The sequence below is a fragment of the Lonchura striata genome, chromosome Z (genome assembly GCF_050655825.1).
Source record: "Lonchura striata isolate lonStrDom1 chromosome Z, ASM5065582v1, whole genome shotgun sequence".
Taxonomy (NCBI): domain Eukaryota; kingdom Metazoa; phylum Chordata; class Aves; order Passeriformes; family Estrildidae; genus Lonchura; species Lonchura striata.
Genome location: NC_140740.1, coordinates 61,355,197 through 61,369,438, shown reverse-complemented (window position 1 = coordinate 61,369,438; position 14,242 = coordinate 61,355,197). Strand labels below are relative to the sequence as shown.

The following is a 14,242-nucleotide window of genomic DNA, read 5'->3' as shown; positions in this document are numbered from 1 at the left end:
AAATCTAAACTCTTCAGCAAAGGTTTACAGCAATAACTATAATCACGTACTAGACAAACATACAAGCCTGCTACAGCTATGACCTACCTATGAGGTCATAGCATATAACTATAAAAATAGCAGATAGAATATGTGAAAAGCATGAGGTATACAACACATCTGAAATCTGCAGATATTTAATGTATGGGTCTATTGTGCCATAACATATGAAACAGTATCTTAGACATAAGACACAACTAATTTACACATTGCATACTGCACATTACCTTTACAATTTACAATGTAGTGCTACCTAGAAAAAGTATGAGCAAAGTCAGCTCATAGGATATTCTGCCAGTTAATAAAAAGACTAAAGCCTTAACTAAGAAAAGATTTTCTATTCTGAATTGCACAGATAGTTGGGCCTTTGGGACAGGTATCTCTTAGTAATCTAATAAAGTGTAAATGTAAATGTACTTCTACTAAGTACTATTACTAATTATCTTTTTTATCTTTTTTTTTCTTTTAATGAAAAATGGAAAATGTCTTAGCACAAGAAACTGATGCTAACTGTACTGAAAAAAAAAAGAAATAATTTAAAATATATTGTGGGATCCTTTTGGATCCTTGGGAGAACCTTGGGGTTCTGCAAGATTTGTGTTAAACTGGTGCATTCTCCCAGCTACCGACAAAAAACCCATGGCAGCTTAATATAACAGTATAGTAACACTAGACAATGAGAATATAAATAAAAAAATATCCAAACCTAAAACAGATTAGGTACTTGCAGAATAAAATACTTCTGATATGGATTCTTCTAGCATTTTCATGGGGTGAACAGGATACCTACAGGGCAAGTGTTAATCTCAAAGCCTCCAAAAATATCTACTTCCCCTCCTCTTAATGAAGTAGTCTCTTCCACTCATTTCACTGTAAAAGGGGAGCAGATATTTACAATATAATTGACTTAACAATTGTAATTTTGAAGGAAGAAGCAATGGTTTAATATTAAAATATTCAAGGGAATAATCACACACTATTTTGTTTCTAGACAGAACTTGCAGAAGCAAGAATTGTGTATTTACCATTTGTTGCCACTTCCATATAACAGAACATCTATATTGCTCAGAGGCATCTAAACCCCTAACTGCTTCCAAACAGCTAAACTGAGTTTATATTCTGAAACATTAATTTTTTATTTCCTTTTATTAATTAGTAGAGAATAAGCATTTTCAAGAGAAAGCAAGAATAATTTGGACCCAAACTAAAACCCAACACACCAAATTTGAGAGTTGGAATCCTACCTGTATTTCCCTTCTCATCTTCTCGGATATGTAGATCTTTCATAGAGGTCTCCAAATCCAACAAATCTCGAAGTTCTTCCTTGTAAATCTCTATATAGGATACCTTCACATGGAAGTTAATATTACGGTGTTCAGAAATATGATGAAATAATTCCTGAATAGCCCGTGGGATTATGCCCCTTTCATCCGCTGCAACTGATGCTAAAATATAAACACAAATGTCACAGAGAACTGCAGTTATTCTGTCAGTCACATCAATTACAAAGACTGAAATTTGAAAGAAGCCTGCAATATTTAGTATGCAACACACTAAGGAATCTGAAGAGCTCATTTTTCACAAGGATTTTTGTAATTTTTTGTGTGTGTGCATTAGAAGTTTTGTTTGCATCCAGTACTAGGGTTCAAATTTAAGTTCTAAATTACATAATTTTATAGTGATGAAAGTTATGAAAAATATGGATTCTGCTTTAAAGCTATACTCCTCAGAGTATAGATTCTTCTTTTTCCCTACTCAATATGGTTAGCAATGACATTGCAAGGGTTTGAGAAACTATAAATTCTACTTATATAAAGCAAAATCATCAGTAACATAATCAGACAATATTTATGGCCAACATTAAAAGTAATTTCTTATTTTTTCATAGACACGGAACACTAGTGCCAAACTCGACTTTTTTTTAAAGAGTATTCAGCATAGGACAATGTTTCCATTAATAATCTGTGGGTTTTATCCAACACCATGGAAGCTGTTTGCCTATGAGACAATACCAAGATCTCTTTTACCAAAAAACTAACGGGTTGCTCACATCTTTTAATTTAGTAAATATATTCATTAAACTAAAAGGGTGTAATTGCAGAGCTAAGATCAGTCTTAGACTGTGACATCCACTACCCAAATAATTTAGCTAGCAATGGTACTTATAGGAACCTTAAATAACTACTAGTGAAGGGAATAGAAGGGAAGTTACAATAATAAGCAGGCCAATGGAATGAGGTTCAACATAGCTAAGTGCGGGGTCCTGCCCTTGAGTCACAACAGTCCCCTAAGCACTACAGGTTGGGTTGGGCAAGAGTGGCTGGAAAGATGCTCAGCCAGAAAGGACCTGTGGGTGCTGGTTGACAGCAGCTGATCATGGGCCAGCGTGTGCCCAGGTGGCCAAGGAGGTCACTGGCATCCTGACCAGTACCAGCAGAAGTGTGGTCAGCAGCAGCAGGGCAGCGATTGTCCCCCTGTGCTGGGCACTGGTGAGGCCACACCACAAGTGCTCTGTTCAGTTCTGGGCCCGTCACTCTAAGAAGGACATTGAGGGGCTGGAGAGGATCCAAAGAAGAGCAACAGAACTGGAGCACAAGTCCTGTGAGGAGCAGCTGAGGGAGCTGGGGTTGTTTAAGCTGGAGAAAAGCAGACTCAGGATAGACCATATTGCTCTCTACTACCACCTGACTGAAGGGTGCAGCAGGGAAGGGGGGTCAGTCTCCTCTCCCAGGTAAAAAGTGACAGACAAGAAGAAATGACCTCAGGCTACACCTGGGGAGGTTTAGATTGGATATAAGGAAAAATTTCTTCACTGGTGGTCAATCAATGGAACGGGCCTAGTTGTGGACCTGGAAATGCAGGGTTAATGGTTTGACTTCAAGATCTCAGGGGTCTTTTCCAATGGTTTCTATACAGTTCTGTGATCCTATGATTTTAAATAAACAGAAGACTCTACCAAGATATTTACAATACTCTAGTTATATCCATTTCGAAGAAGTAAATCATACATTTCTGATGTCACAGAAATTTCTCTCAAAAGCCCCAAAAAACCAAATCCAACACAGAACAAGCAAGTAAACAATTAAGTGTCTAATGAAGACTTTTTCAAGGTAAGATAAATGTAGCAAACAACTTCAAAATCACTACATTTCAGAAAAAAAAGTTCTAATATAAGTTGCATGTTAAAATGTGGAACATGAAAGAACACATAACAAATTGGGTTTTTCTTAGATTTTTTTTGTATAGTCTAATTTATGGAGAAGTTTTTAGAGCTTTAATTATCACATAAACTTCGGAAGTTTTGAGTTTTTCTATTACAGGTTTTTGCCTTGATCCTTAAAATTCTGCACCATTATCTGCTATGTAATAAACATTTAACTTGTAAAAATGCACCCTCGACTGATTAAAAAAACTCCAAAAACCAAAAACCTTTCTATAACTTACCACTGTCCTCACCACCAATGGTATAAGTCTTCCCAGAACCAGTCTGTCCATATGCAAACACTAAAGCATTGTATCCTTCAGTCAGAGACACTAGAAGAGGCTTAATACAAACAGCATAAACTTCTTCTTGGGTTGAGTTTTCGCCAAACACGAAATCAAAAGTGAAGACATGGTCCTTTCCAATGATAACTTGGTTAGCATTTTGGACTAATCTGACACACACTTGCTGGTTATGAAGTATTTCTTTGGAAAGCAGAGGTCTGACTCGGACTGCAACTTTAACTGGGATCTCCTCCATTGCAAACTCCACCCTTGTGCTTCCCACTCAGTATGGACATAGCCAAGAAGAAATCTGCTCAGTTGTCTGCAACTAAGAAAAAAAGGTTTCATATTATGTAATAGAAAATAATTAATCTCCTGAAGTGAAAAGTTGAGATTTCCTAAGGAACATGTAAGCACCATTACAATTTTGAAAAGCACTTGATATAAATGCAGCTCTATTAATAACTATATAATCAATTAATAAATTATTTATGCATCCATTAATTTCCAGGTTAGCAGACTTAAGTCTGAAAGTTGCCTGATTTCGTATTTGAATATAACACAGTCATACAAAGCAACAATATTGTAAAAGTTTCAATAAACACTGTTGATAAAGAAAAGGCTTACAATGGAGCCTCTCATTTTCCTGTTCGCTGCATTTATAGCATAGGCAACACAAATCAGTCAAACAGAACCTTTTTCTCCAGAATTTGAATATACATACATGTATATTCAACAATATACAATATACATACATGTCTCAATACTCTTTTCCACTTATCAAGCACCAAACATTTCTAAATGAACAAGCACAAAGAACTGCGGTTTTAAATGCATCTATTTACTGTACATAAAGCATTCCTCTGATTTTGATCGGAAACTTTAAGCACATATGTAATTATTTTTTAGTAATTATAATTTTAGCATACATGGTTCCTTATACTGCCTGGTGCATATTCATTGTTACAGCATAGGCATTGCACAGTAGCACACTTGTAAATATAAAAGAATTGCCTTTCTTTATAGGTTTCTTTTATTAGAATTCAAAAATCTGCATGGGGTCCCACACACACATTTTCTGTTGTTGCTAACTGAGGATTTTTGTCATGCAAGGTAAAGTTTGCTGAAATTTCTGCTCTCATGCACATTGTCTACAAGAAAGCTGTATTACTGAACTGGCAGAAATCAGCTAAACTCTCAAAATTCAAGTTTGTTGAAAACTAATAGCTTAAAACAGTGTTATCTCACAGCAGGGAAAGAGAAGAGCTTTTGCATTTCATTTTACCTCTTTTAATTTGAGGACTTGGCTGAAATTTGAAAAAAGAAAAGCCTCATTTTATTGACTGAGCACAAGAACAAATAAGCAAAGCATGAGAATGATTTGTATCGTGGCAATCAGAAACAGATACATAAACATACTAACTACAGATTAAAACCACATTTTGATCGATAACCGAGTTTAGTTACCTGGGTGCATTATTTTTTTGCCCCCTAGCAAGTGCTGTTCCTAAGTGCCAACATTCCCTCCCTACTCTCTTTTTAAAGTTATATTAATAAACAAAAAAACAAATTAACAAACCATGTCCTGGCTGTGGGAGGGAAACCCTACCTCCTAAGAATCTATTTTGTAAAAGAACGTGGGAATATGACACATTCCCACCACGTCAAGGCTAGAGAGATACCTGGCTGCCGTAAGGCAGAGGCAAACACACAGGCAACCTTTTCGCTCGCAGGGATCTCGTGACGGCGGCCCAGGAGACCTAACGCGTTTGCAACGTCTCCAAGCCTGAGGAGTAGCCGGGGTCGGCTCACGCCAGAGCGTCGGGAGCCGCCCTGCCGGGCCGAGCCGAGCCGAGCCGAGCCGGGCCGAGCCGAGCCGTGCCGAGCCAAGCCGAGCCGAGCCGGGCCGAGCCGAGCCGAGCCGAGCCGGGCCGAGCCGAGCCGAGCCGAGCCGAGCCGAGCCGGGCCGAGCCGAGCCGAGCCGTGCCGAGCTTTGCCGAGCCGGGCCGGGCCGGGCCGTGCCGGGCCGGGCCGTGCCGAGCGGAGCCGAGCGGAGCCGAGCCGTGCCGAGCCAAGCCGAGCCTTGCCGAGCCGGGCCGGGCCGTGCCGAGCCGAGCGGAGCCGAGCCAAGCCGAGCCGAGCCGTGCCGAGCCGGGCCGGGCCGTGCCGTGCCGAGCCGAGCCGAGCCGAGCCGAGCCGTGCCGAGCCGTGCCGTGCCGTGCCGAGCCGAGCCGGGCCGTGCCGTGCCGTGCCGAGCCGTGCCGAGCCGTGCCGTGCCCCTCTGCCGCAGCGGGGGCGGGAGCGGCGGCGCCGCGCGCGTCGCTGCCCTCGCCAGGCAACGGCCGCCGTGCCCGGCCGCGCGCACAGCGCCCCCGCGGGCGGCTGCCGCTCCTTCCGCCCGGGCCGGGCCTCGGCGCGGCGCTGCAGCGTGTCCCGGGAAGCGCCAGGGAGCCGGGGAAGGGCTGGAGCAGAAGTCCTGTCAGGAGCGGCTGAGGGAGCTGGGCGCGTTTAGCCTGGAGGACGCCAGGGGGACCTTACTGCTCTCTACAGCTGCCTGAAAGGAAGGAGTAGCAAGATGGCGTTCGGCCTCTCCTCACAGTACAAAAGGAAGTCGCTTCAAGCTGTGATGGGGAAGGTTCAGATTGGACATCAAGAAAAATTTCTTCATAAAAAGGGTGATTAAATGCTGGAACAGGCTGCCTAGTCCGGTGATGGAATCACAGTCCCTGGCAGTATTTAAGGATTAAAGACTGGAGGTGGTGCTCACTCAGTGCCGTGGTCTAGTAGACAAAGTCATATTCCATCACAGGTCAGACTTGATGGATCTCGCAGATCTTTTCCAACCTAAGTGATTCTGTGACTCCTCCCACCCCTTCCTACCTCCCTCCCTGCATAGACTGAGCCCCCCCATCTCACCCCTACCAGTAAAAACACAGAGCCCCACGGCACGTCTGTCACCTCACCATTTATTGAATGACTGGACGGATTACACGTCCAGGTCTGAGCAGAAAAGCATCTGCCAAGCACCTGCCACCTCTGTGCAGGTATGAGAGGGGACAGGCAGGAACAGGGAGAGGCCAAGGTGCAAGGTACACCACAGGATCTGCACACACATCTGGCTGTGCGCACAGGTAGCCACGTACACCGATACAAAGGTCAAAGAAGGAGTAATAAACCCCACCTTGACATGGGTTACCTGCAAAGTTTACACTGGTAATTTCAGTCAGGGCAAGCAAAAGATTAAAAGAAATTTAATAAAACAATGCATAGAGAAAAAAGGCACATTGTTACTACATCACTAGAAAACAAGAATTTAACAGATTAGTGCATGACAAATGACCATATAAAAAGCAAAACAGCAGTTCAAAAGATAAGTTAGAATACAAGAGCTATCAGAGTGGACTTTAGTAATATATACACCGTACTCGATGGAATGGGATGTCTTTCATCTCTGCCCTGTGATCCCTGGCATAATCCCAAAGATAATAATCGAGCAAAACTGCATTGATCTTCTCATGCATATCCTGACCCTTCTTCTGATAGACCTCCTGAAGGTGCTTACAAATCAATGCACAACACCAAATAGAACAGCCACGGATCTCTACCTCTTCTTTGTCTCCAGATTGGAAAAGTGTTCCTGCAGACACAAGAGACAAGCAATCCATTTACATGGAACAGACAGAAAGCCATGGACTAACGAAATTTGTCAATTTTTTCCCCCTTTCACATTTATTTCACTCTATGATTCCAGTTCTCATGACTTACCCTGCAATTTATTTCCCCCTTTCACATTTATTCCATTCTAGGAATTCCAGTTCTCGCGACTTACCCTGCAACTGTTAACAGTGTTGCTGTCTATTTTCTAATGGTTACTTTAATTTTACCATATTGCACTTAGAAGCTTCCCTCCCATTCAATTCAAGCAACATCCTGTATTCTAAGGAATTTAGGAGCAGGGTGTACTGCAAATCATATGATCATTTCTTTGCTTGCAGAGACAAAAAAGATAGTTTTTCATTATAGTATACTTTTTAGTATATAATTACTGTACTTCATAGTATATTTTCTACCAGGATGACTGAAGTCTAAGATTTTAAAATTAAAAACAAACAGCCCTCCAAAAGAACTTAATGCAAAGATAAAAAGGATTTATGGAAGGATAAAATGTCTATGAGGTCTATTTAGTTATATAGATATGCATAAAGACATAAATACACGTACGGCCATTCTTTTAAAGTTCATGGGCGATGGCATTAATCTGTTTATCTTCCTGAATATTTCTGAATTTTTATAACAGCAGTTCTACACCTAAATACAGTCATTTTACAGTGCAAAAGAGATTGGCTTATTTTTATTCACTAAAATTCGTGGTTACTAAGTATTGAAGATTAAACCATGCTTAAAAATGAGATCCTAGTCATATGCAATTAACTTAATTTAAAGAAATATTTTTTAATGGATGCTTATAATATTACTTTGCTTATTAACTAGCAGTTCAGTACAAATACAGAGGAATTCCCATGCTTTTATATCAAATTTGAATTAATGACAAAAATCATTGTTTCTTTTATGTAAACCTCCAAAATTGTAACTATTCTCATGGTTTTACAACAGCTTTTCAGAAACTCATTCAGAAATTCAAAATATCTTTGAGTCTTTTTAATCCCTCCCTTATTAATGTTTAATTCACAAAATACATCTTAACAAAAAGGTAACCTTGAGATCTCAGGATCATGGTTACAGAAAAAGTTCCTTCCTGTTACCTCACCAGTACCAAAGAAATCCCCAGACGAAAAAAAATGGAAAAACATTTTGTCCCTTACATGGACAACATATTATATTTTAGAACTAGCCTTAGTCTACAATATCAGGCAGTTAGATTATTTGATATTAGCAAGAACAGAACAAACCTTCGCGTAGTTTCTTCATTAATTTTTCAGAATACTTCATTGCTTTTAAGTGAACAAGAACTTGTGGAATTCTGTAGTCAGCAAATATCGTCAGACTGGAAATATCATCAAAAGAACCATCTCCTTTGCCTTCTAAAACACTCCATGTGTCAGCCACAAGTATTTGTGCCCGTTTGTAGAAAGACACCTTCTTTTTCTGAAAGAAGAAATTTATGGATTATTTTAGTGCCTGATCAATAAAAATAGCAAATAATACATTAAGCATATCATATTGTTAAGCAAACATTAGTTAATTACACAGAATAAACTGCAACACTCTTAAATATCTTCAAATCTAAACAATATCAAACTACAAACAGGGATTATGTAGAATACTCATAAATAAACTGAAACAAAAAATAACATATTAAAAGTTACTGCAGCAAATAAAAATTGTTTAGAATATGCCCAGATCCCAGAATACTTTCACAGATGTTTATGGCCACTTGGCAAACACTGTAGTTGAACATCCAGCAACATTAATTTTCAGAAACTCTACAGTACATCCAACCTTTTAATTTGACAAGAGAAGCATAATAAACATGTATTGTACTAGACAATTAAAAAAATTTGTTAATCCATTTATCTGTACTGTTAAAGAAATAGAATTCTGGTGAAAAGTTTAATGAATGCCCCTCTTCATTTACTGTCAAGATGCTGTAACTATTCCTGACAGCAAATATTTTTTGTCCTTGAATTATAGTCTCCAAAAACACAGTGAAGTTCAACTATATCTCAAAGAACAACTTCCAAAACATCCTCAAAACTCCTCCCTTCCCTGTGCCTTATTCTATACTTGACACAGATGCACAAACTTACTTCTAGAGAACATATGTAATTTTGTACCTTAAATAACAAAACACCACCTTAAACATCACACAAGAAGCGTAACAAGAAGTAAATAATTAACAGACCAAATTTTATCATAGCTCCTACTGTCCCAAAGCAAGGGTGTCATTCTTACATAGCATTAGGAATTTCCCAGTACTAAAGTACTGCTGTCTCTAGCACCACACCATTTCACAAGAGTAGAGAAAGTCAAAATTAGAATGGAACTTTTCAATTCATGCTGCAGCTTAATTAGGAAGAAAAATATCATCTGGGACTCATCACAGAGCAGATAATTTTACAATTTCATTGTTTCAATTGTTAACTTTTATATGGTACAGAACATATGAAGTTTATATAAAAATCTCAATATGAAAAAGACTACGAAACATTTCGAGTAAATTTTCCCACTGTTTATCAGAAAGCAGGAAAAGCACTAGGATACTACATGCCAAATTGGAAGAACTTAAGAACTTCTTTACTGTGCAAGTGACTGCAGTGGCACAGATTGTTTAGAGAGATTGTGGAGCCTCCCTCATGGAATACATTCAAGAACTGCCTGGACACAAGCCTGTGCCATGTGCTGTGGGATGACCATGCTTGAGCAGGAAGGTTGGACCCACTTATGGTATGGTTCCTTAAACCCTTCCCAGTCTCTGATTCTGTCTGTGAAAGGCAATAAAGATAGTACAGTTTATAAAGAAATTGAACTTTTTTCTACATGGCAATACAACTATATTTCTTTTATCTTTTTTTTTCTGCAACACCTTGCCTTTACAGGAAATAGTACCGTGTACAGGAACATTTCATTCTTCTTTGCAGTACAATGTGCTAATATTAAGGAATATATCTAATTATGACTGACATTAAAAGAAAAGAGCAGTATTGTGTTGGCAAAGAGCAAAATGTAATAGCACAGACATTAAAAAAAAAGCAAAGAATAGGATTATGAGAATTTTAAAACCTCAGTCCCAGGTGATGGATGGTAAGTAAAAGATGAATACATGCAATATCGGGGAAGATCAAAAAGAACTCTATTTAGTCTCTGTTAGAACAGAAAACCCCTGATATATGAGTACAATAAAACTTAAACTGCTGTTGGGAATCAAGTGCAGCACAGCATCTAAATATTAATTATCCTCCAAGGAGAAAAAAGTGTTTTGGAGATCTTGGTCTTGGTTTGCATTTTCTTTTTCAGAAAAACTAACACTGGCAATTTCTGTGATTACATGTGTAATCATTAAAAGTATTTTGTATATGTATTTGGAAAAACATACAGTCAAATAATTGTGCTAATTTTAGAAGCTTCCCTAGAAGGTCAGCTGTAGCAGTCTGTGATGGCATGGTTCTAATGTACAACTTAACTTATATATATTTCTCCTTTGGAGAGTTACTGAAAAGGACTGGTTTGCTATTAGATATTTCACCGTCTTTCCAGTTCCCTCCTAACCCTTTAGAAGTCTTACTTGTGAGAGCTTACCTGCTGCCATAAAAATAATATGATCCATGTCACCACCTTCAAAATATGTGTCTTGCTTAGTGAAAGCAGATAAAAAGCTTCCATATTCATGCAACAGTCTTTATTACTAAGTCAGTGCTTACAGGGATAAGTTTTAGAACAGTTTTTCATTCTGTAGTCTGCTGGTGCTTTTAAGGAGGCTTGCTTTATAAAGCACTCATCATCTCATGAAACATATAACGTCAATGAATACAGTCACTATAAAGATAAGAAAATATCACTTTACTTGGAAAACATTCCTTTTCTGATCACAAAAATCGTCAAAATGTTACTTTTTATGTTAAAAAACACAAATAAACTCAAATAAATGAAACCAGTAGCTTCAAAGATTAATTCAAAAGGACCTCTGATTTTTTATGCAAATATATTTTGCAGCAGGAGACAAAGGAAAAAATATGACACTTCCTACTGAAGGGTAATAAATGCAAAGCAAATAAATGCAAAAGCAAAAATATTGAACCAATGCAAAGGCTCAAAGCTTCAGTGACTGATAATCGAAGAAGCTGAAAAGACTCCACAGACTAGTAGTATAGGCTGAACTGTCACTAACGAAGTCTTCTAGATTAAGGATGAAACACCTGAGTACTACTTCACATGCAACTGAGCACATGAGCAGCTATGTAAGTCACAGGTGCTAAATGAAAGCCGTGACTGCATAGGTGAAAACTGGGAGACAAAAAATATCAGATGATACCTGCTTAATTCCCAGCAGTTCCTTTCAGTAAACGCTTCAGTATACTGCCAACATTTGTAAAAATGTAAATTACTTCTAGTCTGTAGTGATTTGGGTAATGCCTGTTGAATCAACAGCCGTTAGAGGGTGGAGTCCCAGTACCTGCGAGTTAACTCTACCACGGTTTCACTTCCCTCATTAGCTGCAGAGAGCCTTAAGGTAAAAGAAAAAGAAGATGATGGGAAGAGGGTTGTCAGCAATTCAAGGGAAGTGGAAAAAAAAGGAAAAAGAATTCCCATTTTTCAGGCAGGAATCCTCTCAAATACTATGCATTTTTAAGGAGTACAAAGGAGGCGTGATCTAACTGGGAACTCAAGAGTGTACCAAAATAAATTACAGTAAATTGATAAAGAGACAGCATATGAGAAAAAAGGTACTCCTCTGGTGGGAAAAAGAAAGTGACTCTTGTCCTGACTAGTTGTGGACTATAAAATCTCTTTCACTGTTACTAAATAGTTGCACTTTTTTCCAGAGCTTTAGAATTAACCTACCTCAAATACAGCTTCATCTCTGTAAGAAGGAAAATTTTCCAGTATGAGATGTAGCAGTTTCTGAGCACTTTTCTCACTCATTTTAACACAGGTGAGGAAAGACCCTCCAAACTTCTCTAACAGAACGATTCCACTTTCGTTCAGCACCCGGTGTCTTTCTTCAATCAAAGGCAAAGGAACTTCTGTGTCAGAGCGAAATACGTGCCTAACTTGGTCAAGCGTCATGGTGGCAAAATAGGATGCACTGGTGATAGGTATTCCTTCAGAAAAGTGAAAATAAGATATTTAGGCTATCACATAACATAACACAAAGACCTAGTGCAGTGGTCTGCTAAAGGAAAGCACTTCTATAGCAAGATCTAAGAAGTCCATCAACTCTTAAACCCACCTTTGCTTTCAGCAACAACTGCATCCACACAGATGCTCACAACTAAATTTGTGAATGCACACAATGTTTTCTTCTACAGCACATTTCCAACATACAACCATAGAACTATTGTTACTTTTTGTATTTTCTCCAACTGCTTGGTTTTCATATTTTAAGTGTGACGTTTACATAGCACAGTGGCAAATATAGTCAGTATGCAACTAGTTTAGTCAGCATAGGCCTGTTTTCCCATGGAAACTAATCATGCTGTGCATTCACAAAAAATGTCTTAATGCTAATACCCCCTTAATTTACTAAATAACTATACAGAAAATTAATTAAAACTTTCATCTATGCCTACTAACAGTTTGGGGTTTTTTCTGAAAACAGCAAGAAGCGTGAGTGCTAAAGTAGTGGGTTTAAATATGAGACTTTAAAATACTGATTTTAAAATATTGGTTTGAGGGCCATAATGGGTTTCAGACTTACTTTAGACACTCTGATATTTGATTAGTCCAGAGGTTTCTCGCTTTATGCCTCATTTTTTCGTTTGCCATGGAAATATGCAACTCAAGAATACATGTGAAATAACCCAAGTCATGTACAGCTGACTACTGGCAATCCTTAAAGTCTTTTAAATGGAAGAGAGAACCCAGTTAGAGCCAAGAGTTAGGCAGTTTCAGTACAAAGGTATTTTGAAAGCACTTCCAGTTCCCTTCCCCAAGCTCTGTGGGACGCCTGCACATACAGAGCTACCGACACAACGAGCAGCACTTTCCAAGAGCGTGTCCCAGTTCCGGGGCGCCGCCTCCATTTAATACACGACGCTCGGCTCCCGATGCCCCCCGCCCGCAGCCGCGGCCCGGCCCCGCTGCCCCGGCGCCCACTGACCGTCGTCCAGGGCCCTGTTGACGGCGGCACACAGCGACCAGTAGCCGCTGTAGGTTTTGTCCTTGTACTTCACAAGGTACTTGCACTCCTCCTGCTCGGACCAGAAGGAGAAATTGAGGGTGTCCACCAGGAACACCCAGTCTACAGCCTCCTTGTCGGCGGCCCGGGGGTTCAGCTCGTGTAGGCTTTTCCACCCCGCCAGCCCGAACTCTGCCGCCGAGACTTTGTCGAACAGGCTCTCCGCCACCCGCCGCGCTCCCTCCTCGTCCACGGAGACATCTTTGCTGTGCTCGGCTATGAACTTGGCGGACTCCAGGGGGGACGGGAACACCTCCATCCTCGGCAGGAAGCACGCACGCCGCCCAAGCCAGCCTCCGCGCCGCGCCTGCCGCGGGGCGCGCACGGGAAGCGGCTCCGGCCGCTCGGCGCGGCGCTCCGCCCCGCGGTGCTGCCGCTGCGCGCAGGCGCGGGCGGAGGCGGGCCCGGGCGGCGCTCGGGGCCGAGCGCAGCCGGGCCCGGGGAGCGCTTGGAGCGGCACGTTCGTGCCGAGCCGCCCCCTCCAATCCTGCCAGGCTACAGCAGTGGGCAGACTCGGCTTCACGGCAGTGAAATTTTCCACAAGATTCCCATCATTGAAAAAGAGAGGGATATAAAAAGAAAAAAACACAAAAACACAACTTGAGAGACGAACGAACAATATGCATGTTAAGTTACGGAGCTCTTTTCCGCAATCAAAACAGAAAAGAACCGCATGAAAGACAATCCAAAACTCCTTTTGTATACATACGTAAGTTCGAAGCACAGAGAAATTCAGCCTGTTTTAGTTCACTTGCATTTTGCCCAAACCTAGGCTTTGATTGCAGCCTTCTCTAGAATTGAGGTACCAATCTGTGTACCAAGCCAGTTGACATCTTTCTACAGAATTCATTAGCCTCTGCC

The 14,242-nt window shown here is 40.5% G+C and overlaps 2 protein-coding genes across 5 annotated transcripts in view; both read right to left on the bottom strand.

Moving 5' to 3' along the window:
- Positions 1–5,348, bottom strand: part of KIF27 (kinesin family member 27) — a 33,569-nt gene extending 28,221 nt beyond the window's left edge. For all 4 annotated transcript variants that reach the window (XM_085565963.1, XM_077790322.2, XM_085565965.1 and 1 more), the window contains exons 1-3: positions 5,208–5,348; positions 3,484–3,853; positions 1,284–1,484 (exon numbers count right to left, since the gene is read on the bottom strand). In XM_085565963.1, coding sequence (XP_085422089.1) covers positions 1,284–1,484; positions 3,484–3,781 — 499 coding nt within the window. In that variant the 5' untranslated portion in view covers positions 3,782–3,853; positions 5,208–5,348. The remainder of the gene's footprint in view (positions 1–1,283; positions 1,485–3,483; positions 3,854–5,207) is intronic.
- Positions 5,349–6,470: 1,122 nt separating this feature from the next.
- Positions 6,471–13,745, bottom strand: QNG1 (Q-nucleotide N-glycosylase 1). Its single transcript, XM_021534446.3, has 4 exons — positions 13,304–13,745; positions 12,046–12,305; positions 8,436–8,631; positions 6,471–7,162 (listed from the first exon to the last, which is right to left on the bottom strand). Exons 1-4 carry the CDS (start codon positions 13,638–13,640, stop codon positions 6,930–6,932), a joined length of 1,026 nt encoding a protein of 341 aa, XP_021390121.1. The 5' UTR covers positions 13,641–13,745; the 3' UTR covers positions 6,471–6,929.
- Positions 13,746–14,242: the final 497 nt, after the last annotated feature.

Bases quoted from the DNA above. Each gene is read 5' to 3' on its own strand.
- QNG1 (XM_021534446.3), bottom strand. From the start codon at position 13,640: ATGGAGGTGTTCCCGTCCCCCCTGGAGTCCGCCAAGTTCATAGCCGAG. The intron at 8,632-12,045 runs GTAGGTTAATTC...TTCTTCTTTCAG, and splicing joins GAGATGAAGCTGTATTTGAG to AAAAAGAAGGTGTCTTTCTA. The intron at 7,163-8,435 runs GTTTGTTCTGTT...TTGTGTCTGCAG, and splicing joins AATGAAGAAACTACGCGAAG to GAACACTTTTCCAATCTGGA.